Raw genomic sequence first — 24,077 nt, 5'->3', positions numbered from 1 at the left:
TGGTCTCCTGAGCTGATAACAATATACCATATACAACTACAATGCTTCTATAAGTTGTAAAAGCATAAAAAGTCATAACTCGTTTAGTTTATTCCATCATGTTATCTCATAGGCAACACAGCCATTAAAAAACATTTTACGAATGCCCTGCTCTTATGTAAATCAAATTATGGTCTGTATTTTTATAAGATGTCTAAAAAAAAAAATTTTGTGAATTCCAAACAGGTAAGTATGTTTTTCTTATAGGAATTAAACTCACTGCAGATCAAGGGTGAAAATATTCACAGCAATTACTAGAGAAAGGCCATAGATTTTTTTTTTTTTTTTATACCCACTGCCACAGTTCAAGAAACACTTCATAACCGGGCTACCTACAGTGAGGGAAAAAAGTATTTGATCCCCTGCTGATCAGTCTATAATTTTAATGGTAGGTGTATTTTAACAGTGAGAGACAGAATAACAAAAAAAAATCCTGAAAAACACATTTCAAAAAAGTTATAAATTGATTTGCATGTTAATGAGTGAAATAAGTATTTGACCCCTTCGACTTAGTACATGGTGGCAAAACCCTTGTTAATAATCACAGAGGTCAGACGTTTCTTGTAGTTGGCCACCAGGTTTGCACACATCTCGATTTTGGTCTCATCTGACCACAACACTTTCACCCAGTTCTCCTCTGAATCATTCAGCTGTTCATTGGCAAACTTCAGACGGGCCTGTACATGTGCTTTCTTGAACAGGGGGACCTTGCGTGCGCTGCAGGATTTCAGTCCTTCAAGGCGTAGTGTGTTACCAATTGTTTTTTTGGTGACTATGGTCCCAGCTGCCTTGAGATCATTAACAAGATCCTCCCGTGTAGTTCTGGGCTGATTCTTCACCGTTCTCATGATCATTGAAACTCCACGAGGTGAGATCTTGCATGAAGCCCCAGACCGAGGGAGACTGACAGTTATTTTGTGTTTCTTCCATTTGTGAATAATCGCACCAACTGTTGTCACCTTCTCACCAAGCTGCTTGGCGATGGTCTTGTAGCCCATTCCAGCCTTGTGTGGGTCTACAATCTTGTCCCTGACATCCTTGGACAGCTCTTTGGTCTTGGCCATGGTGGAGAGTTTGGAATCTGATTGAATGATTGCTTCTGTGGACAGGTGTCTTTAAGAGAGTGCTCCTAATCTCAGCTCGTTACCTGTATAAAAGACACCTGGGAGCTAGAAATCTTGCTGATTGATAGGGGATCAAGTACTTATTTCCCTCATTAACATGCAAATCAATTTATAACTTTTTTGAAATGTGTTTTTCTGGATTTTTTTTGTTGTTATTCTGTCTCTCACTTTTAAAATACACCTACCATTAAAATTATAGACTGATCATTTGTCAGTGGGCAAACGTAAAAAATCAGCAGGGGATCAAATACTTTTTTCCCTCACTGTACCTTTGATCTGTATTTCTGGAGTCAGTACCTGCATTTCTAGCCATTTTAGCCTTTTCAGTCCATATCGATTTAAATAAACACAGATTATATGACAAAACATGGCATTATTAACAATTGCTTCTTGTTTACATTGGCCATCAAGGTGACGTGAAGTAGTAAGTCGGTCAGTAAATATGCTAAGAGTAATTACATTTGATTGCAGTTTAAATAGCTTAATTTAAAAAGGTGATTATTAATAAATAATTAGTCTTCGCATCACTGTGAGTTAACTGAAATAAGAGATATGGCTTAGCACTAATTACAGCTTTAAAAGTAGGTAATGATGGCAGAAATAAATGGCAAAAGTAGGCAGCCCTATTCTAGGTAGTGATATTTACTTAGAGACCCAAAGGCACATTGAACACTAATTCATGTAATATGAAGCTGTAGGGCATACCGAGCCATGTATTGTACTGAGAGTCAGTACAATGAACGGTGAAGAAATAAGGCATTGGTCCAGACCTTATTAGGGCAAGCTTTTAATGATTTGAATATGATGGCAAATAGAGTTTACCTCACCAAAGATGTAAAGGTACAGGTTTTCAAATGCTTTATTTTAACATTACAAATTCAGCTTCAAAACTACATGCAAAAGCATCAGTGTACTGTAACAGGTTGGGCTGGAGTGTAGGACGTTGGCAGAAATAGTTCAGGAGGAATTTCCCCTTATCAAACTAAATAACACATCAGGCAATATATCTTAAATTGAGGTACCAAAGTGCAGGTATGTGATGTGCTTCCAGACAGTATTTATGTAATTAGATTAATAAAATGATCGATGCACTAGGCAGCATACGATAGAAATACACAAACATAATTTGAAGCAGCTTTCCAAGCAGTAGATGATAATATTCAATATTTTCTAACTTATAAAAAGGGTCAAAATTATGTGACAAACTTTGCACTCTATGCCTTTTACAAAGAAAGGGAGAATACACATCATAATTAACTTCCTTGTTTTAACATTCTAGTATCTTCACATCTTGCTTACATTGCATAGATCAACTGTTTACTTCAATTGTCATATTATACATTTTATAGGTATCATTTCCCCAGGTGTTTATACTCAAGAAGTGCAATGTCCACTCAAGCATTTGCATACACTATTTGAAAGAACAAGAGAGTGCATTGTATTTCAACGTTTAGCAAACAATATATTTGAGGTTCTCTAATGTTAATAACTTCGAGATTGAAAATGTACAGAAAAGAAGCAACTTATATGCAAGCATTGCACATCCTGATTATCACTAGTTGTACCCAATACTAATTTAAGTTTGTATTGTGATAATAAATATGATCACTTTCTTTGGCTTATCCAGGAGGCCTTAAACAAAGCCTGGGTTCTCAATCTTCATTGCTGCACTAACAAACTTGCCATCTTTAACCAATTTGGGACAAAACACTGGGAACACGGGCCATTTCAAGTCACAATAAAACGTGTAGAGACACTTGAGCACATCGGCATTGTAAAAGGAAAAAATCCCACTGTCTTTGTCCAAAAACAGGCCTATTTTCTCGGGCGCCCTTTCGGTAGTGAACGAGAACACATGCTGGTCGTGCTGCGCGCAGAGCTGCCCTGTGCTATCGCTGTACGACAGAGCCCAGGACTTGTCATCGCTCCCCAGATTACAGCCGGGAGGATCCCTGGAGATACTGTGATAAGCGATTCCCAGAGCCCAGGAGGCAAGATCTCTTACGGTGACCTCCCAATAGTGCAACCCTCTTTTGAAGGCATTAGATCCAAGTACACAGTAAGAACTGCTGAAGCGCTCGGAGTTATTGTCGTCGACGTGCTTGTCGCACGTTACACACACTGCAGTGCATTCTTCACTCAGCTGTAACTGTGGATGTGCCGTTTTTGGGTCCAGTTTTATTTCATCACCTGGAAGAAAGAGGAAATATGAATGGCAAACACACCATCTGGCAGGTCTTTCATATAGGGGAAAATATATTTACTTTGCCAAGTAATTAGTTGATAGCTGTCCAACTTAAAAACAACAATGTGATTGAGTTTGGAAACAATGTAATGGAAATAACAACAATACCTGGAAATACCCCAGCAAGAGAACCAAAGACAGGCGGTCTTCTTTTGAAAATACTGGATGGAGAGTTAACAGAGTCCATAACTTTTTGAATCTTACTGGAACAAACCTCTCTTTGAAATAGATCACTCCTTTAAAAGACACAAGGAATTATTTATTTGTGCATATGTGTGAACAGACATTGTACATTTGGAAACTACACAATTGGAATTGAAATGTAGAAATTAATGTTCCGAATACGATGTACTGCATTTTATCATATTTCCTCCCCCAATTACTCATGAATTACTTCGTGATCAACTGAAGATTGCTAAACTGAAGATTTATTAAATCAAATCAAGGTTTTCTTTAATCCATTTTCTGTCAAAATAGCATTCCAATAACTTAAACCGATAAACATGAATCTTACCAGTCAGCAGTTTTCATAAGCTGTAAAACAAAACAAATGTAAAAATCAACATATGACAAGTGGTCAGAAAAATGAATCTCCTTATAGTTGTATCTCTGCTGCTGTGATTTAGGATGTAGGGCTTGGTATTCCATAGATTGACTTGTTTAGCAGGTGTAAGTAGACCTCAGTGTGGTTCTCCACAATGTTGCTTTACCTGTAGAAGTGTCAAGGGGTCCTGGAGGATGAGGGCCTTCTCTAAAGCCTCCTTGGCCTCTTGTAGTCTTCCTTGCAACAGCTTCAGGTTCTCCACTTTGCATTTTATCCGTCTACTGTCCAGCATCATATCGACGGAAAACCGTTTCTGCCAAGCTTCTTCCTCAATGGTCAGGAACAGTTTGATTTTGTTCAAGAAGCCTGTGTATTGTTGTCTTTTAAGATCCTCCTGCCCAAAGAAGTTATTGTATGAGTGACTGGGATAGATTTTCCAAATGAATTTGATCAAAAGTTATGTTTAGCCTACCTTTGCGAAAGATACAGATTCTTCCATTTTCAAAAGGCTGGCAGTGACTTCTGAACAGCTTTCTTTTATACTTGCGAGTGTTGCTTGACAATCCGCCTTGAAACAAATGCAAACACATACAATTTGCTCTATATTAGAAATGTAAAAGCTGATCTGTAGGTTTGATCAATCCTGTATGTGCAAGCACAAGTATTGTGGAACTAGAAGTTATCAATCTTATACTCTATATGGTAGCCTACCAGGTGCTCCATCGCACAATCTTTCTGTATCTATTCAGCTCTACCCAGCACCATCCTATTGTAGGTTATACCTACATATTACGATCATCAAAAGGGTAAAGGTTAACCTAAATATCAGAAGTTGCTGTATATGCAGTCTGAAATTCTACATCTTTTAGTCGTCTTCCCAATAAAGCTTATTTAACTACTGGGCACCATCTCAAACTTTAAAACGAATTGTCAGTGACACATATGTGCAACATGTCTTTGCACTGGACAGTAACCAACAGTCATTCTAGAGATAATGAAGCTCCAAGCAGGAAATTCAAACCAAACAAAAGGTCTGCTAGGAGTGTGCTTAGATAAGAAATTCAGAAATAGTTTCTAATCAGCTCCTGCAGCATCAACGGCATCACAGAAATCCCCTTCCGCTCCCCTCAGTGTGGGAGAAATAACCAAAACCTTTGTTTCTGTGACTTCCTCAAAATATGTCAGTTTAAGAGATTTAATATTTAACTTTTTATGGCAAAGCTGTGTCACTAGACTCAAAGAGAAGGTCATGAGACATGGGTCCCAATGAGTCTTAAACAGTACAGGCTATAAAGGAAATTAATAAGTGTCTGACTGCACGTCTCCTGGCAGGAAATGCATCATATCCTTACTGCTGTAGCATACCTATACTGTAGTCACTGTTAGGAAGCCATCATCTTAGGTTAATGGTTTGCAAATTGATCTGTATTGTTGCATGGTATACAGACACAGACATGTGAAGTGTTTTAAGTTACTCTTCCAGACAAAAACATACACTACTGGTCAAAAGTTTTAGAACACCTCAATTTTTCCAGTTTGTATTGAAATGTACGCAGTTTAATTTCCATTGTAGAAAGAGTACATTGAGACATTAAATATTGTTTGGAAAGATCTTCCCCACACTGTTGCAGAAGTTCCCACACATGTGTTGCACTTGTAGGTTGCTTTTTCTTTCACCCTTCTGTCTGGTTCATCCCCTGTTTTTAGTCATTATCTTAAAAAAAAAGTAGGACACCTCTTGGAGAAACAGTAAACACATTCAAGTGTCAGCAGTACAATTTCATGGAGACTCTGATCGCAGACGCAGTAAGTAAACTGGGATTGAAGTGAAGGGTGGATTTGACCCTCATCTTACAACCTTGTCACCTAAGGTCAAATCTGCACTTCTACCCTGCCTTGTGTTGACACCCATCACCTTTGTCCTTTTCTTCTGAACGCCTCTAGTCCACAATTCAAGTTAATAAAACAAATAAAAATAGGAATGGTTAAATGAATACGTCTAAATGACCAACAATCCTCAAGTTCTGGAATCCCTCATGCAACGTCACACCCACCTTGACGATGTTCACCGTTTCCCCGAGTTTAACCACGTCATGACCGGCCAGGTGCTCAGCCTCTGCCGGCAGCATGCAATACACGCACAGGGGGGTGCGATCAGTCTTGCAGTACAACTCCAGGTCTTTGCCGTGCTCCTTGCACAGCCTGCTGGTGTCTGTGGTGGGCTTCACTAACACGTGTTGGCGGAAAAACTCATTTTCCAGATGCGGCATGACATGCAGGGTGCAGTAGGACTCCCCGCAGCTCACGCAGCTCTTCTCGGCCGGGAGGCGCTGCTGGCCTTTGCAGACACTGCAGGGGATGTCGCCGCTGCCGCTGCCGCTGCTCAGGTGCAGTTGGTGGTACTTCTCGATGATGTTGTGCAGCACCACGTTTTTTTTCAGGTGGATCCTGGTGTCGCAGGGAGCGAGGCAGAGGGGGCAGGTGAATTCCAGCTTTCTTCTCCTACCCAGAGACATTTTTTTCAGCTGCTGGACGCATGTTTCGCAGAAATTATGCCCACAGGGTAGGGTGACGGGTTCCACAAAAATGTCATGGCAGACGGCGCAAATGAGCTCTTCATCCAGGGCAATGCCGGACTGCATCTTCACCTCTCAAGTCGTGTATTGCACACGTCCCCCAAATAACTGTATGGAAAGCGAAAGTGTATTCTCTTTGCTTACATCTTTTTGCAGATGGTGAAGCCTTCACTGATTCGTTTAGCCGCTATAGCAGTGTTGATCTTTATGTATGCGTGTTTGTATTACTGATCCTCGTTATGGGAGAAAAGGAGAGTCTTGGGATGCTGGTATTTATAGTATCTGCAGGACCGCCTTTGCATCCAGAAAGGCGCCACAAATCCAAAGCTTTCATCCGGGTTTTTCGGACGGCGTCTTAACAACAACATGACAACGTGTGCGGACGCGGTGCTCAGTCCACGGCGCAGCCAATCAGAGAAGTGGATCTACGGCGGTTCTTTTAAACCAGCCAATGAGAGTTCGACTATCTGCTTCCGCTGCGGGTCAAAGTTCATCAGCTGATTATCGTTAAGTCAGATGAAGACAGAGATCATGTGAATAAAACTATTTCACCAGGTAAAGTGCACATTTAAAGTTGTTTAAAACCAGTGTGTGCATGTTTATTTGTAAAATTGTTTTATTTTATTTTATTCGAGCTAACTTGAGGATTTGAAAATTGGCACTTTGCTGTAGATTTTCGAAGAATCTGCCTATTGAAAACAGAATTGTGTGGTATAAACCCAATCAATAGTATTTCTACAGGCAATTGCTTGTTTGGGTGTTAATTTTAGGAAAATACTGAATAATGACACGTTGATGGTGATGATATTGCTATTGATAATAGTATGTGACTTGTTAATACCAGAAGAGAAAAAGCAGGAGAAAAGACTTGCCACCATTGACAATTCACTACAGCTGGCACGATATTGCAAACTGATTAATCTAAATGCAATTTTGATTAAAAGTTTTTTTTTTTATGTAATGCGTTTGGCTTAAGAGTGAATGCATAGGAGATGACATCACTTCAGAAGTAAACTATTAAGATCTGTGGTACATTTCTAAACCAGAATCTGTCATTGTGTTGTTAAAAAGTAATCTTTCCACATGTTTCAGCATGAAGTCTCGCTCGATTTCCCCAGTTCATGTCCATATAGAGGACATCACTCCTGTCCATGTCCATGTGCAGAGAAGCCAGTCTTTACCCGCATCCACACAGGTAACAATACATGCAAAAGTTCTTCCCTTTATGTCATAATGTTATAAACTTTAATTTTAACACCAGAGTGGCTAACATACTTGATATACACTCACCTAAAGGATTATTAGGAACACCTGTTCAATTTCTCATTAATGCAATTATCTAACCAACCAATCACATGGCAGTTGCTTCAATGCATTTAGGGGTGTGGTCCTGGTCAAGACAATCTCCTGAACTCCAAACTGAATGGGAAAGAAAGGTGATTTAAGCAATTTTGAGCGTGGCATGGTTGTTGGTGCCAGACGGGCCGGTCTGAGTATATCACAATCTGCTCAGTTACTGGGATTTTCACGCACAACCATTTCTAGGGTTTACAAAGAATGGTGTGAAAAGGGAAAAACATCCAGTATGCGGCAGTCCTGTGGGCGAAAATGCCTTGTTGATGCTAGAGGTCAGAGGAGAATGGGCCGACTGATTCAAGCTGATAGAAGAGCAACTTTGACTGAAATAACCACTCGTTACAACCGAGGTATGCAGCAAAGCATTTGTGAAGCCACAACACGTACAACCTTGAGGCGGATGGGCTACAACAGCAGAAGACCCCACCGGGTACCACTCATCTCCACTACAAATAGGAAAAAGAGGCTAGAATTTGCACAAGCTCACCAAAATTGGACAGTTGAAGACTGGAAAAATGTTGCCTGGTCTGATAAGTCTCGATTTCTGTTTAGACATTCAGATGGTAGAGTCAGAATTTGGCGTAAACAGAATGAGAACATGGATCCATCATGCCTTGTTACCACTGTGCAGGCTGGTGGTGGTGGTGTAATGGTGTGGGGGATGTTTTCTTGGCACACTTTAGGCCCCTTAGTGCCAACTGGGCATCGTTTTAAATGCCACGGCCTACCTGAGCATTGTTTCTGACCATGTCCATCCCTTTATGACCACCATGTACCCATCCTCTGATGGCTACTTCCAGTAGGATAATGCACCATGTCACAAAGGTCGAATCATTTCAAATTGGTTTCTTGAACATGACAATGAGTTCACTGTACTAAACTGGCCCCCAAAGTCACCAGATCTCAACCCAATAGAGCATCTTTGGGATGTGGTGGAACGGGAGCTTCGTGCCCTGGATGTGCATCCCACAAATCTCCATCAACTGCAAGATACTATCCTATCAATATGGGCCAACATTTCTAAAGAATGCTTTCAGCACCTTGTTGAATCAATGCCACGTAGAATTAAGGCAGGTCTGAAGGCGAAAGGGGGTCAAAAACAGTATTAGTATGGTGTTCCTAATAATCCTTTAGGTGAGTGTATAGTGATTGTCTAATTTTGTTCTATTTAGCCTTGCAGTGGTGTTTTGCTGAAACATTTTAAATGAATTATTCTCTTTGTTGGTGTTCCAGAAATCTCATGTAGTCAGATTTCCTTCAGCTGACATGGAAAGTGGACGAAGAAAGAAGAAAGGCAAAATGGTTTACAGACCCCATAGTCCTGAGGTGTGTTCTGTTTAAAGTTTAATTTCATTTTTAAATTGTATTATTGGATTTCTGAAACAAAATGCATTCTCTATCGCCATGATTTCGTACTATTTACATAAGATCCATGTTTTTGTAGTCTCTCAAAATCATGTCTGTAGTTCTAAAGCTTATAAGGTGGTTGCACTCATTTTCAAGACTTTTTAAAAATAGTATGTGAAACTTTACGTGTTTGTCATCCATGCTTCTTTCAGTAATGTATTGTATGATTGACCGCTTCATTTGTATTTGATTTTGTTTGTCTTCGTTAGAAGTATAAGCCCAAGACAGATATCACAGCCAAACAGGCAGAGAGGATTTGTAGAGTGATCCAGTCAAGTGACTTAGACTTTGAGAGAGACACGGATGTGCCTGCTAAGTGGGATGATGGCCGCTTTGATCGAAGCAATGGAAGCAGAGATGAAGTAAGGAGGTTTTTTTCCGATCTAAATAACGTTTATTCAGATATTGTTCTCGCAATGTTCTACAGTGCTGTATCAGTGTCCTTCTGTTACTTAATTGAACGTGACAAATACAGAACCCACTGGAAGGTTAATTAACAATCCTATTCTACTGAGCTGTTGTACAAAAATGTAGTTCGTCTATTAATTAAGATGTAGTTTCATAATACCCAATATAACCACTCAAGCTTTAACATGCTAACCTGGCAACATAGTATACTAAGTTTGAAGATTGGTGTACACAAGCTCTATAAGGTGTTAATTAGATGTTGACAAAGACAAACAAGATGCTAACGAGGCCACAAGGGGAAGGAAACAGCTGTGACAAGGAGCATCTCGGGGGGCGGGGGGAGGGTAGCACTCGCTCTCGCTCTCGCTCTCAGCACAACCACCTGCAGCTGACAAGTTGATACGTACCTGAATGTGAAAAGGTGCATTTCTCTCTAGTTTGCAGGAGGAAGGAAGGATATTTTGTTTGAAGAGAGGTCAGAGGAAATGCTACACGGTTCCCGGAGGAGCGCAGGCGGGCTCTCGCCAGAACTGGTGGACCGCACAGAGGAGCTGGACGAGACCGGCACGAGTGCTGGGCAAACGAGCTCCTACCTGAGAACCACGGACTTGGAGATGGGCAGGTGAGGGAACGACCAGGCCTCTGTCCAGCGGGCAAGAAGGAGCTTGCAGTAGCCTGGATTAAACAGTAGAGGGAGCTTACATTGTGTGTCTGTTCCCAGAGAGCTAAGAACCCTACAGTGGTATTTCAACTTCTTGGCTCAATTTTGGGTGGCATGCTGCGGTGAAATGCTATATGTTGAGGTGGAAATCTAACAATATATATATTATTTTTTTTTTCATGTTCTTATTTAGATTGAGCAATGATGCTGCTCCAGATAAGAAGCTTTTTTTGAAGACCCTCATTGAAGCCGAATCGGCTGCCAATTCTGCAGCTATACAACTTGTGTCTTTTAAGGACACTTTGAGTGACCTCCCAAGTGTAAGCTAACTTAAGAAACCTATTTCTTTCTTTTTTTTACTGTGAAAGCAGTCTGTAATAATTGTAAGTGTCCATTTTCGATATAAGGGTTCGTGTTTTGCTGCTCCGGACAAGTTGACAATGTCACGGCAGAAGAATCTGTTGCTGGAGAAGCTGGAGAATTTTAAAGGCGTGAATAAAGCTCTCCGTCAGCAACTGAAGGAACTGCAAAAGCAAGAAGTAAGTGTTTGCATAAATGGATAAGTCGGAATGTCTCGTGGCAGCTAACAGAGATGCTTACATTGTCTTTGATTGCTCTCTTTCGCTGTTTGTTTGTTTGTTTAAAAACTATCAGGAAAGCCGTCACCAGGCCGACAGACACATTGATATCTTACTGAAGAAGCTGACGGAGACGGAGACTGAGAATCTGGTGGGTTTCGTGGTGGGGATGAGACGGTGACCGTGACAGTCGTTTCCCACTGGCTGCTAAGTGACCTCTGTGTGCAAACCTTTGTGAAGGCGAATGCTTTGCAGCCGAAGGGAACTGAAATTAAAGGCAGTGATATATTTGTATGCTTTGGTCTTACAGGATGTGCTTGTCTTGGTCTACCATGATCACAGTGCTTGTTAACATAGTTCATAGACGTGTATCTTATCGTCATTCCTTACAGTAGTTTGTTTTGGGATGTTTATAGACTAGATGTCTCTGGACCAGGAGTTTGATCAGTTATTTGGTGTTACAAAGGTGCGACTACAGTACAAAATCAAATTATTTTACCTTGCAAACAAATCAACAGCATCATTCTCAATACCTTTGTGTTATAGTTGCATGTATTGCTGAAATCACATTGCTTTTTGCATGTATTTGTAATATATATAGTAAGACTTAGTCCAATAGAAGCCATTCCATTCCTTTTACGAGAATCGGCAAGTAAACCCTTTGGTTAAAAGATAAATACGTTATAATTTTATACCAAATGTCGGCACTGGAATATTTTTTTGGGTTGACAATAAGCATATTTTCTATTTTACATTTTAAATAATTGATGGAAGTCATAAGCTTAGGATTGATGTAGAGGTGCATGCAAATTACGATGATGAGGTGAGTGTTTTTTTTTTTTTTAACAGCACTTAAGGAGGAATCTAAATGAAAAAGAAAGACGGGTTGAAGAACTGTTGGATTTGTGCAGAAAGGAAACGGTAAGTGAATTTAGTTTAAAGTAGTTTACCTTCTGACCAAGACCTGCATTTTACCTTAAAATGTAAAATCTCTGCTATAGTAACGTTGTGAAATTAAATCTTTGCACTGTGTGGACCATTGTAAACCTTTAATAAATCAAATTTGGTAAGGTATATTTAAAAGAAAAAGTACAGCTGACCAGTACAAGTTCTTCTGTGTTTAAAATTGAGGATTTCCTCCAGGAGAATTCAGACACAGTGGTGCAGCTCTCGAAGTCCGTGGAAGCGACACGGGCGCACTTACAGGGACGGCTTCGCAGCAAGGAGGCCGAGAATAACCGCTTGGCTGTGCAGTTACGGGTAGGGGACATTTCCTATTTTATTCTGCAAGGTTTACCGGTTTAATAAAGTTTTTAACCATTCTATATCTTCCTCTGCATTTCTTCCAGGTGATGGACTTGTACCTCGAACCAAATTTCTGTTATAACCTCATCCACTAGGTGCCTCCACTGTTGGATTATATGTGAAATGCATACTTTTTTTCCTTTTTTTTTGTAGAGTTTGGAAAGGACAATAACTGAACAGAAGTTAGAGATGGAAAACCTGAAGCAACAGATAACCTCCATTGTGGATAAAGCGGGACAAGAGAAAGAGGCGTTGAAGAAAGCCACGAGAGCTCAGAAACAGAGAGCTGAGCGCTTTGAGGCGGCCATCGAAAAATGTTACAGCCAGATGCAAGAGAAGGTAGGACATTTGTACAGCTCAAGATGAATACAGAAAACGTGAAATAAGAGTGACAACTATTTATAGTAAAATATTGAACTACAGATGCCACATGAGTTTTATAATTTCTCTGATTGTATACTGGTTTAAGGCAACTATTCTTGTATAGGTTGCTTCTTTTTTAATCAGGAGAGAGAGTGAAAAGGCCCCCTGGACAGATTTAGTGCACCTAGACCATGAAATAGTTGCTTTAAGTTTCAAACGTAGTTGAAGAGCAGCAATAAAAATGTTTGGATAAGTTTCTTGCTTTCCTTGGACAGAGATTGACCTTCCTAGCTCCCTATTGGGGAATCCCAATGAGTTATGAGGTCGTTCCTCTGTTTTGTCATAGACTACAGATTCCTTACCCAACTAATCCTTGCAGTAGACACTTTTTAACCTATCACTGCAGGTTCTATAAATTTGAACTGCCATGTCCTCTGTTGATTTATGTACGGCCGGCTAAACTCATTATCCTGGCCTGCTTGTGTGTGTGTGTGTGTGTGTGTGTTAAGGATGCGAAGCTAACTGAAAGCCTGTCAGCTGCCAACACATGGAGAAGACATTACGAAGAGCTGACCAAGGAGAAGGCGCAGTTGGAAATCCAGATAGGGACTCTACAGATGTAAGTCAAGATAGAATTGTGTTACTTGTGTTATCCCTGGCATGAGTTTACCAACCAAGATAAGGGAAAAATGGTGAGGTTGTAGATGCAAGATTTTTTTAAGTTAACTTGCAGTATGTGGGAATATTGGAACTAATCTGGGAATGGCCAAGTTTTGTTTGCAGTTTGGTTTTCTGCTGCTGTCATACTAGAATGTGTGGATGGAGATAATGGCACGGGAACAAGTTGGTCCCATGTCAGGTTATATTACTTTTTTCTTTTTTCCTCTGAGGGAGTCTGTATGATCAAAATGTTTGTTTGATTTATATAGACTTCAGCCCATATGCTGCAACAGGAGATGTCTTTAAAGTAAACCACAGGGAGATATTTGTAGTTTTAGTGTTATAAAACCTTTTATCTTATTGTTTTTATGTACTAACAAGCATAGTTTCTCCTGCCATATAACAGTATATACACCGATCAGCCATAACATTATGACCACCTGCCTAATATTGTGTAGGTCCCCCTTTTGCCAAAACAGCTCCTTATGGGAAAGTGTGAGTAATAGGATGTTTAAAGGCAGATTTATGAGTTGGAGTGTCATACTGTCATTGTGTAATCCGCTTGATGAGCAGAGTGTGTTGATGGACTAATATGGCTTTGTATCAAATTTGCATAGATTTCAGAGAAGACCATTTTCCTTTAGTTGTTTTACTAAATGGTCACCCTTGCATAAGACAAGCTATGTGTTTCACGTTTTAACTTGCTTGATACAACGGACGCATTTACATTTTTGCAAATACACAAGTACATGCTGTAACAGAGTTTGCCGTTTTGTTTGCAATGAATGTAAAATAAGTTTTAACAAGACAAACATAGACCTGGTGTTTTACTCTTAAAGGCAGATCACAGACTTGGGTGAGCAGCTGCAGAAAGGAAGGGACCATGCCAGAATTTCAAATGAGGAGCTTCTGCACAAAGTAGAGAAACTCCATTCTGAAAATGCAGATGTTAACCTTGAAAATGCAAAACTGAAGGTACGATAAACTTGAAACATATTCCTGGGCTCTTGAACAATGTCTTGGCACTCGGAAAAGAACACACATTTCTCATGCCTCAAGGAAAGGAAACATGACTTTCTTACATCCTAGTTTTCTCCTTTGATTTAATATGCAAAGTCACATCTGTACGGTTTCACCTTCCACGACATGATCATGAGGGATTCGTGAAGATGCAAGTGCTTCTGTCTTCAGAGAAACCTTCTGAATTAGACCAGCGATCTTCAGTTTAGTCACCAAATTCTTGCATGCATTGACCATATAAACCTAACTTCTTTCGAATAACGCCTGCGGACTCATCTGGACTGGACACACTAGATTTAAAAGCAGATGAGAATCATTTGCTGTATAAACTTGACTTTAATAGTGTATGACAGAATTTTGACAACACAATTTAGTCTTTACAATGCATACAGATAATCCTATGATGACTTCAGGTTTGTTTTTGTTTTGTTCCAGGCCACTATATCTGATTTAGAAGAGAAAGTGGCCCATTCGCTGGCTGAGCTCCAAGAACAGACGGCAGTTTCACAACAACAGAAAGACCTGGTTGAGCAGTACAAAACTCAGGTAGCAATAAGCAAAAATAAACAAATATTAACAAATAAATAACTATATTAAAGTATGAGGACTAAGCACAAATAATGTTTTTCTGTAGTGAGAATGTAGGTGTGAACTTTGCCTTTCCTGCAATTGAATGTACTCCATTAAGTCAAGCTTAAGTGTTGGGTACTGTGCAACATGTCTGTACTCACGTACAAGTTGCATCAGGAATTCCCAGAAGTGAAGTCTTCTTAAATGTGATCATTTACTGTATTTATTTGCATAAGAACCATCTGCCCTGATAGGTATATGTGAATGTCTTTATGAATCTGACCAGTCTAGTGTCTCCCTCTTCCCACTACTATATGTGATTTATTAGCACCAATCAAGGGATTTGTATTTATTTTATATAATATTATGCCTTGCGCTCAATCTTCCATATTTCAAAAGTGATGCGTTGACAAAACCATATGTCACTTTCACATATTTATGTATTTTCAACACAATTCTACTCGCAGGTTACAAATGTGTAGACCTGTACATTTCAAATTTCTTCAGTTAGCATTGGCCGCTGATGTGTACTTTCGTTATTAGGTAAAAGAGCTGCAGAAGGAGGCAGACGATCTGAAAACCAGCTTTGAGGCCTTTTTAAAAGAAAATCAGGTGACACAAGATGGGAAAGAGGCAGAGATAAAAAAGGTACTTTGTTGCTGTTTTAGAACTGCTTACTAGCAGTGCAGATATGCTTGTTAAAAATCCATGTATTTTTTAAAAAATTCAAATCTACACTAAAAAGCAATTCCATATTGAAAGCGGGTATAAAAACAAACAAATCCTTAAATGAGTAACTGCTTTAAACTGAATAGTCATGTAATGTAGTAATGAAATGCTAGTCAAAATATAGAAGGTAATGGTACTTCGAGTTTAAACATGTACAGGAAACCCTTAGCTAGTGTAACCACTAACGTTCAGCCTGGCAACAAATATACTATATGATGAAGGAATAGGAAAACCAAAATTAGGGGTTGTGCTTTGAAATTCCTTTTAAAAAGTTTTATTAACTGTAAATGTACACTGTAACACTTAGAGAGAGACATTTCTGTGGTCGGGTTCTGTTTTGTGCCACGATTGCCTTTTCCATGTGGTTTTTTCTGGTCTTCATGGCATTAGTCTGGGTTCTTATACACGCTGAACATTTACTATTTTACATTCTGCTTTTAAAAGTCACTTCTTTGTGTCACCGTCTGCTGAATCGCAGCTCTGATCACACTTTCTTGCATTATTTTAAGCTTGCTGAGAGCTATGTAACCACATGCATCAAATCTCAGTCTTTGAGGTTTCTAAAGGTAGTTTGAAACTTTTTCTTGTTACATTAAACTCTCCCAAGGAAGAAGAAAGTGATCCAGAGGGTCTGAACGCATACTATGGTCTCTGTGCTTGCAATGGTCACCTGACCTCCCCAAGATTTTACTACTGCCTTCAATCTTCAGTTTATTTTCCAGGTTCTGATCTCACTCGCCCTTTTGCTTCTTGTATTGCGCTATAATCATGTATTTTATTGATCTATATTTCCCCACTTGGGTTTGCAGTGGAAGAATGCTGTCTGTGTTCATTGACATGTTTGCCCACACTTGGAACAGGTAAAAGAGCAGCTGGAGGCTCGGGTGAAGGAGCTGGAAGTTTACCCAGATTTACTGAAGGCAGCCGAGCAAAGGCTGCACGACTGCCAGCAACAGCTCCTGCTCTGCGAGAGAAGATGCTCAGACAAGTCCGCTTCTGTTAGTCAGCAGCAGGTTAAGGTGCCTACTGATAAGTACCAGTAAATGGTCACTTTCATGCCAAGGAGATGCCCATTTACACGTGCTGTCCACCAGGTGGCAGTCACGTGTAACGTATGTCATTTGCCCCCCGTGGTGCTGTTTGTTCCAATGTGTGCTTTGAATGTAGAAAGTTTCCCAGTGTTAGGTAGTGCACAGCTTTTTGTCAAGCCTGTCTGTTTGTGAAGATGTTGGCTGTTGTAACTTAATTCCCAGAATCCCCTTCCCTCTGGTTAAGAGTCACAGCTCTGCATGAGACTGAATTTTCCATTTGTTTTATTGTTTTCTGTCTGTGCATACAAGCCAAGATGAATTTGATGTCTTCATGCAGATCATACATCTTTGATAGCATTAGCCTGTCTATATTCATTATTTTATTCATTTTTTTAATACCCTATCTTTGCTTTTGGAGATTCCTCAAGTAATCCTGCTCTGCCGAGAATACAGTACGGCATGTTTGGTACGACTACAGATCAGCTGTCATGAGTACAGATGGTGCATGAGTCTGTGTTGAATTAATTGGAGAATATTTTGAGTTCGATTGTTTTCCAATGTACTTTTTTTTTATTTTTTATTTTTTATAACTAATTCTGCCCTTATCCAGACGGGAGAGAAGTTGCAGAATGTACGATTTATTGTTATCTATTGGAAAGTGTACACTTTTGGCGTAAAGGCATCAATCAATTTCACTTAATCTTCATTTTTGCCAACTAATTTGGATACCTCAGTTCTGTTTTGATGCATCTCCTTTTGCTTGCTTTAGGACTGACCTGATCTGCATAAGTTCTTATTTCCCCTTTCCTGCTTAATGTGAGCCAGTCTGTTCAAATGTAGACGTCTGGTTCATTTGATCCGAGTTCTATTGACTCTTTAAAATCACTCCCCCAAAACTGCACATGGGAAATGACATGCATGAAATTTGTGACAGTACCTTTTAAACGCTCAAATTATTTATAGTGCAAATCTCATTATAAATAAATCACGACTGAAAGTTAAAAGATGCAAATAAACTGATTTTAGAATGTGTCTGTAGGTGGACGAACAAACCCAGCAACTGAAATCATCTCTAGATGTGAAGGACTCGCTGCAGGAGGCCAACTTGCAGTTACAGCTCAGAATGGATGCCCTTCAGAGGTAACCTTCTCAAAAAATAGATGTGTATATATATGCGTGTGTGTATCAGTCAGCAGTTTTTATATATATAATATATATATTTTTTTTTCTTCCACAGGAAAACCGAAGAAATTGAGTCTGAGAATCGGGAGCTTGTCAGCAAATTGTCAAGCCAGGAAGAGGCTCTCCATTACAGTGGAAAACAGCTGGAGAAGAGGTCTGCCGAGTGCCTGTCTCTGACTCGGCAGCTGGAGGCGGCGCTAGCGGACGTCAGACAGCAGGTATGACAGAGCTGCGGCCTCCTGCAAACATGGGGGCAGAAAAATACAACCCCTACTGACTCTGAAATTAGGGGAGTTTTTCTCAGATCATTATCGCTAGGCTATTACTTTAGAGTTATTTATTTATGTGAAATACAATATTTATTTCCTGTGGCATTGCCCATGTCAAAACTAGGGGCTTAATTGAGGACTTTTAGGCCTTGGAGTTAAATGATTAATTGATAATTTTGTGGATCTGTCATAAATTACACCATTTAATTAATCTAAGTAATCCTGACTTAGCAAGACCTAAAAGGCCTTTTTGTTTAGAAAGATGCATGCCAGGGCCTTTGTAGTATTGTGTGTGTATTGATGAATCAAATTAAACCCAGTGTGTGTTCGTGAACTAAAGCTTTGAACCTGGTGTCTGGTATTGCTATTAGTGTAGTGTATACAATTAATTTCAATACAGCTATTTTGTTGAGTGTGTTAAAGAAAAAGTACGGAGATAACAGAAATGTGTAATTCAGGAAGCTGTCAAGGAGGAAGATGGGTGTTTAATTAAATATCCTGCGAACGTTAAATTTTTTTTCCGGGAGCCTGGCTTTGGTGTGTGACATTCCTCGCCTGTGTGCGAATCTGCTTCTCGTGATGTTTCTGTTTAATGTAGTGTAGGATCATCTCTTAAACCTTTTCTTCAGTCGACATTTAAGACACACTGGTATTGTCAATTTGATGAATGACTAGACTGATAGATTTATAAAGAAAAAGACTGCCATATCTGTAATGAAATACAAGTTTCAGAGGACTAGAGGTGACATGTTGAAATACCACAACTAGTTTTTGGTGGTCACTATTTTCAAACTTCGAACCTGCTGTACTTTAGAGGCATTTCTGACACAACTTTAGTGAGCCAAGTGGAAACTCAATTGCAAGCTTCCAGGCACTGTCTTAGCTGTCACCTTTGACCTCTCTGAAGGCCTTTTTTGGTGAACTGATCTACGTGACTTGTCTGAAAAATAACCTACTCAAAATAATCAGTTTGAAGCAAATGTTCCGGAAGACGTGTGTTTGTCCAGCCTGTATTAAAGAGAATAGTTTGTTTCTGTGGGAGCAGTGAGTGTGCAGCTGGCGTGAACTGCCCCGTATGTGTGCTTGAATCATCACCCCCTCCATACTCCTAACTGTGGGTGTGTACGATGTTAATGATTTAAAAGATTTTTTATTTCTCAATAGTGTGTAGCATTCCACTCGTTCTAATGCAGAATTCGAGTACAATTTGCTGCAGCCCATTTGGCGAAGCTCTGAAGGCAGGTTGATGTGGTATATTTCCAGCCTCAAAGCCTCGACACGAGTTTTTTCACACTCGGTGCACTGAGCCGCTGATGTCGCCAGGCCTTTAGCTGGAGTGGCGGTAGCTGGGAATGGGTCGTGGACGCCCATGCTGCGCTGCCTGCGGGGTCCCCAGCTCAAAGGGGCATGTCTGCTGGGAGTGAATCTGATGATGATGCACCGATGTGGCACATCTCGCACATCATGGGATGTACAGACTCGGCGCGCTGTGCCCCTCGTGACCCTCACCTCGCCTCATTAGTTTTATCCCCCTCGAATCTGTAGTAACGGCTCTGCACCCTTGGCTGTTCTCTTGGAACGTATACCTTTTTCCATCTCGCACTGGGGTCATATTTTATCCCGGTGGAAACCATGGCTGTGTAACATTTCATGGCAGTGGCAGTGGCTAATGGAAGCTGAAATATGGTTAAAACTAGAAGTTGACTAACTCTGTCCCTTTTGGTTTGTTTTTTTCCTCTCCAGGTTTCCGAAGTGAAGGAGAAGGCCTTTGATAGAGAGAGGGCCCTTCAGAGCAAAATACTTGAGCTGGAAACCGAGAAAAGCAGACGAGACAAGGAGTTGAAACAACTGAGGCAAAGCAAACAATCGGTGGGTACAGGCTGAGTCTTATGATAGAGAACATGTTTTCATTCCTCTTTCCATGATTCAGTTGCTGCCTCCGCAGTTGTGATCATTGTACAGCTATGCAGTATTTAGAGGGTGTTGCTATTCTTTGCTTTTTTCCCCCTTTGTTTTTAACTTAATTCTCTTTTCAGCTGTTAAACCCACATTGCTTTATCTGCGTCTCTTTTGATCTCTGACTCTTTGTTCTCTTATTTTTCCTTGATCAGCAGCACTGACATTCAGTAATTGAATAAATTATACTCGTGAACCCTATCATTGAAGACTACATCTTTACATTAGACTATAAAAGTCACACCAGCTGTACATAAGTATTTGTTTGTTTGTTTTTAATGGCTTTGCACAGCTTGCATTGAAAGCTTGAAAAGTCACATTCTTGCACCTATGACATAACGGAGTACAGTTGATTTATTAGACCCGTGCGCATACACGTTGACTCCAGTGCTGCTATTCCTGCTGCTCCGAGTCTGTTCCAGCGAGTTGCTGGAGGCAGTAGGAGTTGGAGGCCTGATTTGCGTCAGGTGGTCCCATATATCCAGTTGAGTGGCTGGTCGGTATGCTGCCTATCTGCAGTGTTGCTCGTCTGAGCTCCTTCGGTTGTTTAAAGTGAACCTGTCAAATCGGATGACCCGAGTGGACTGAGCGTAAAGGCAGGGTTTCCCTGCTCCTGTCGCCCTTCTCCTCTTCCCTGGGGAACATTAAATAATTCCACACTTGACTTAGATCTCTGCAAATGTTATTAATTCATTTTGCACATGAGTGCTGCTAAACCTGTCTCTAAGCCTGGGATTGAAAAGTGAATTTCACTGTAGATTCGGGGGTATTAACCTGGTCTGTTTAATGTTTGCCTTGTCATTCTGTCCGTGTGCACTGTAAGCTCGTAACTTCAACGTTTAATTTTGAAAAAGATCACTGATTTGAAACATCTTTGGTTCTGTCGCACAGCATTTTTCCATGTCTTAGTTTAGTCATGTGATTTTATGCTTAGGTGATATTAATAACATTAAAGGCCTATAATTAGTACCACATGTTTGCTATAAAAAATTAAGAAGAAAAAAACCGAGCATTTTTTAAGCTTGATACCAGGTCTTCATTAGGAGCCTCCGTTTCTAATTATCTGCAGAATCCACTTATTTCCTCATTTCATCATCTTTGTCTGATATGATAATGATTTTGTACTGTGCACAAATTTGTAATAAGGACAGTATATTTCAAAGAGATGTGCATTAAGAGATGTTTTTCTTTGCCTGTCATAAGCCTCGTGTCCAGGTAATTCTTCAGCAATGGTAATCTTTCAGATGTTTCACTGCTTTTCCTCCCTGCTTATCTATAGAGGTTCCCAAGGGGAATTACATAAAGTAATTTTTAGGATTGACTTATTTTTCATTGTTGAAACTGAAGTTACTTTGGCTTGGTTTTAAAAAAAGGAAATGTCTCTGAATTCTGTACCTTACAGCTGGAACACCCAATACACTGACTGACATGTGCAGTGGTGATAAAATGCATCTACACTTTTGATGAGTGTTGCTATGAAACTTAAAAAGAAGGAGGACACAAAAAAAAGCAACACACATTGGCTATGCCTTGATACCTTTTTGTTTTGTTTTTATTTTTCTTCTAGACTGAAAAGCAGTACGAAGTTCGTTTAAAAGATTTGCAGCTGAGTTTGGAGCAATCGGAAAGCCACAAACAGAGCATCCAGAACTATGTGGATTTTCTTAAAAACTCCTACGCTACTATGTTTGGGGAAGGCCTTTCACCAAGTTTCGGAACATCTTCCTTTTAAAAATCGAACCTTGTTATTTATATTGTTTTGTATGGTGAGTGTGTGTCAGTTTAGATTGTGTAAATCATTAAGAATTCATTCCAGTCCCTTTACACATTGTTTATAATAAGAATACCTTGTCTTTACACCAGATTTTTACACACATTTTCTCCTTATGACTTCTGGATCTTGACAAAAGTCCAGTATGGACCATTTACCTTGGAATTTTCCATTACAATAAACCAAATGAAAGTGTAAGGAAAAAAAGCTGGATGTCTTTGCTTTGGTGTTCAAGGCATGATGACCCCAAACCTCCTGTCTTGTCCTCCACTCCATATATACAGGCTTGGGCTATAAACAGAAATGCAACGTTTAGGGGACCACACACGTGGTCTCGCCTCCAAGGAAAGTGGGAACGTTACTGAAATGTTGTAAATCCTGCTGATTAAGCTACAATTGCTAAACAAGTGGGAAAGGGTTGCATTTCCATAGTCGGATAATTTAGAGTATGTATAGGGACCATAATGTGTTGACGTGCGCTTATCGGGTACAGTATTTGCTCTAAGAAACTTTCAGCACAGCAGTGCAGCTAGACACCTTGGGGATCAGCAGTTCATCTAAACTGCTTTGCAATGGAAACACACAAACTTGTCCTGGCAGTGTGTAAGATGTCTCCCTGCCTCTTCAGCCGTAACCTAAAAGGAAAAAGCAAAAGATGGGAACAAAAGCGTGAACGATAAGCATGGCTGGCCTTGAACACAGGAGATGGATAAAGTGAGGCTCGCTGTAAAGAATCCCGGTGCTGGATGAAAACTGAATCGCCCTGGCTTTTGTACGGAGGGCTTGCAGTACTATTGGGTTACTATCTCGGGGGGGCTTCAGAAGTCATGAACCAAAGCTGCCGGTCTTTGTATGCGGTTTTCAGATATGGAACAACCTCCCCACTGATTATCGTAGGTGTAAGGGAGATTCTTGGAAGACCTGTGGCAATGTCAGTCAAAACCTAACTAATTGGAAGATGCTGCTAAAGGAAGGTCATGACCTCGACTGTTGTGTATGTACCTAAAGTATGGTTGTACTAGCCTCCATATTTATTCTTGAATAAATAGACATTTGTTTCACAAGACAAGACAATGCAGGTTTAAACTTCATCCCTTAATTCTAAGAAGGACACCAGGACCAGAGCTTGCAAAACAGATCTGTCTAGGAACTTTGCTAGAATCAGTCTGAATTACTCTCAAATCATGTGGGACCATGTTTTGAATTGCTCCAAGGATATTTCATCTCGCATACCGATATTTCATTTTAGGACTACAGTGATTAATGTCCGTACTTAATCAGTACTGCTGCCAATCTTTTGATTTATTTTTTATTTTGTTTCCCCCAGAGGATGATTCTCAAAAGCAACTGTTTGTTTTTCTTTCACATACAAGGAAAAAAAATCAGTATCTTGTTCTGCTTGTGCTATCATATCAATCTTTGAATGTTGTAATCCTTTGTTGGCAATGCACCCTGTCTGGCCTGTTCCAAAAAATGATATACGTATTCTTATTTTTTCATCCCAATGAAACGTTAACCTGTGGACCGTTTTTAAACATTGGGCAGGCTGGGTTAGACAACAGGCAATAATGCTAGATTGGTATTTGGCTGTAAGTAGCGGAAAAATCAACCGGGATGGTGTGAGGCTCTCTTCGTATCTTCAACGGCCAAATTCATGGCAATGTGTGAAACAAATTTGTCACTGCGAAACAGGCTGCCCGGAAGGGAAGAGCGCCATTGACCATCCTCTCCGCACATTGCACAGGGGAAGCTTTTGAGTTAACTTGAGGCACAGCTATGTTTTGAATACATGATTGGTGTTTGGCCATAGTTTTATTCTGTTTGCTGAAAACTTCGCTACCCAAGCTGGGGATAAAGGAGCAGCGGCTTGCTTAATTGAATACAATCTCAGCGGGCTCCGCATGGGGCACATTAAGCAGAGAGATTCTCAGACTGCCAGGATTTGGCCTAGCTGGATCTAGTGAGCTGGAATACTCTCTATTGGCTTCTTGCCCGCTTTCAACCAGCTTCTAATTGGACTTCCACGTTGCCCCATGAGAATGAGAGAACAGAATGGTTTCAGACCCTGAAGAGGACAGAGGTTTTGAGTAACTCATCACACTATCCGTTTAATCTAAATCGGTATACAATAAATAGCATTTGAAATCCCAGCTGCACTTTTAGTGGGATTTGCTCTCTTGTCGGCAATATTAACTAAGTCTTTTCGGCTAGATCTGTGTGTTTGTGTGTTTTTTATTTTATTTAGTAAAACGTCAAATTAAAGAATCCCCTTGATAGTTGACA

General features: G+C 40.2%; 2 protein-coding genes across 4 annotated transcripts; one reads left to right on the top strand and one right to left on the bottom strand.

Moving 5' to 3' along the window:
• Positions 1 to 1,926: 1,926 nt before the first annotated feature.
• LOC136714423 (E3 ubiquitin-protein ligase TRIM69) lies at positions 1,927 to 6,830 on the bottom strand. The gene is made up of 6 exons (XM_066691926.1): positions 6,007 to 6,830; positions 4,425 to 4,520; positions 4,119 to 4,346; positions 3,923 to 3,942; positions 3,517 to 3,644; positions 1,927 to 3,353 (listed from the first exon to the last, which is right to left on the bottom strand). Exons 1-6 carry the CDS (start codon positions 6,592 to 6,594, stop codon positions 2,797 to 2,799), a joined length of 1,617 nt encoding a protein of 538 aa, XP_066548023.1. The 5' UTR covers positions 6,595 to 6,830; the 3' UTR covers positions 1,927 to 2,796.
• A 70-nt stretch (positions 6,831 to 6,900) lies between these two features.
• Positions 6,901 to 22,522, top strand: LOC136714422 (protein BCAP). 3 transcript variants are annotated; one of them, XM_066691923.1, is made up of 20 exons: positions 6,901 to 7,083; positions 7,621 to 7,723; positions 9,118 to 9,210; positions 9,501 to 9,653; positions 10,137 to 10,321; positions 10,554 to 10,680; positions 10,768 to 10,899; positions 11,015 to 11,089; positions 11,788 to 11,859; positions 12,082 to 12,198; positions 12,397 to 12,582; positions 13,116 to 13,225; positions 14,106 to 14,241; positions 14,722 to 14,832; positions 15,400 to 15,504; positions 16,446 to 16,604; positions 17,656 to 17,756; positions 17,854 to 18,016; positions 19,811 to 19,936; positions 21,591 to 22,520. In XM_066691923.1, the coding sequence occupies exons 2-20, from the start codon at positions 7,622 to 7,624 to the stop codon at positions 21,753 to 21,755; spliced, it is 2,418 nt and encodes an 805-aa protein (XP_066548020.1). In that variant the 5' UTR covers positions 6,901 to 7,083; position 7,621; the 3' UTR covers positions 21,756 to 22,520. The 3 variants fall into 3 exon arrangements, with proteins under 3 accessions (XP_066548020.1, XP_066548021.1, XP_066548022.1); XM_066691925.1 differs by having other exon boundaries at positions 6,988 to 7,083; positions 7,647 to 7,723; positions 21,591 to 22,522; XM_066691924.1 differs by lacking the exon at positions 16,446 to 16,604 and having other exon boundaries at positions 21,591 to 22,518.
• Positions 22,523 to 24,077: the final 1,555 nt, after the last annotated feature.

The sequence above is a fragment of the Amia ocellicauda genome, chromosome 19, assembly GCF_036373705.1.
Source record: "Amia ocellicauda isolate fAmiCal2 chromosome 19, fAmiCal2.hap1, whole genome shotgun sequence".
Lineage (NCBI taxonomy): Eukaryota > Metazoa > Chordata > Actinopteri > Amiiformes > Amiidae > Amia > Amia ocellicauda.
Note: the sequence above shows the minus strand (reverse complement) of the source record. Positions and strands in the feature narration are given on the sequence as shown.

Coding starts and splice junctions, on each gene's coding strand:
- LOC136714423 (XM_066691926.1), bottom strand. CDS start 6,594: ATGCAGTCCGGCATTGCCCTGGATGAAGAGCTCATTTGCGCCGTCTGC. Junction 4,521..6,006: donor AAACGGTGAACATCGTCAAG/GTGGGTGTGACG, acceptor ATTTGTTTCAAG/GCGGATTGTCAAGCAACACT. Junction 3,354..3,516: donor TCTTGCTGGGGTATTTCCAG/GTATTGTTGTTA, acceptor TCTTTCTTCCAG/GTGATGAAATAAAACTGGAC.
- LOC136714422 (XM_066691923.1), top strand. CDS start 7,622: ATGAAGTCTCGCTCGATTTCCCCAGTTCATGTCCATATAGAGGACATC. Junction 7,724..9,117: donor CTTTACCCGCATCCACACAG/GTAACAATACAT, acceptor TTGGTGTTCCAG/AAATCTCATGTAGTCAGATT. Junction 10,322..10,553: donor ACGGACTTGGAGATGGGCAG/GTGAGGGAACGA, acceptor GTTCTTATTTAG/ATTGAGCAATGATGCTGCTC.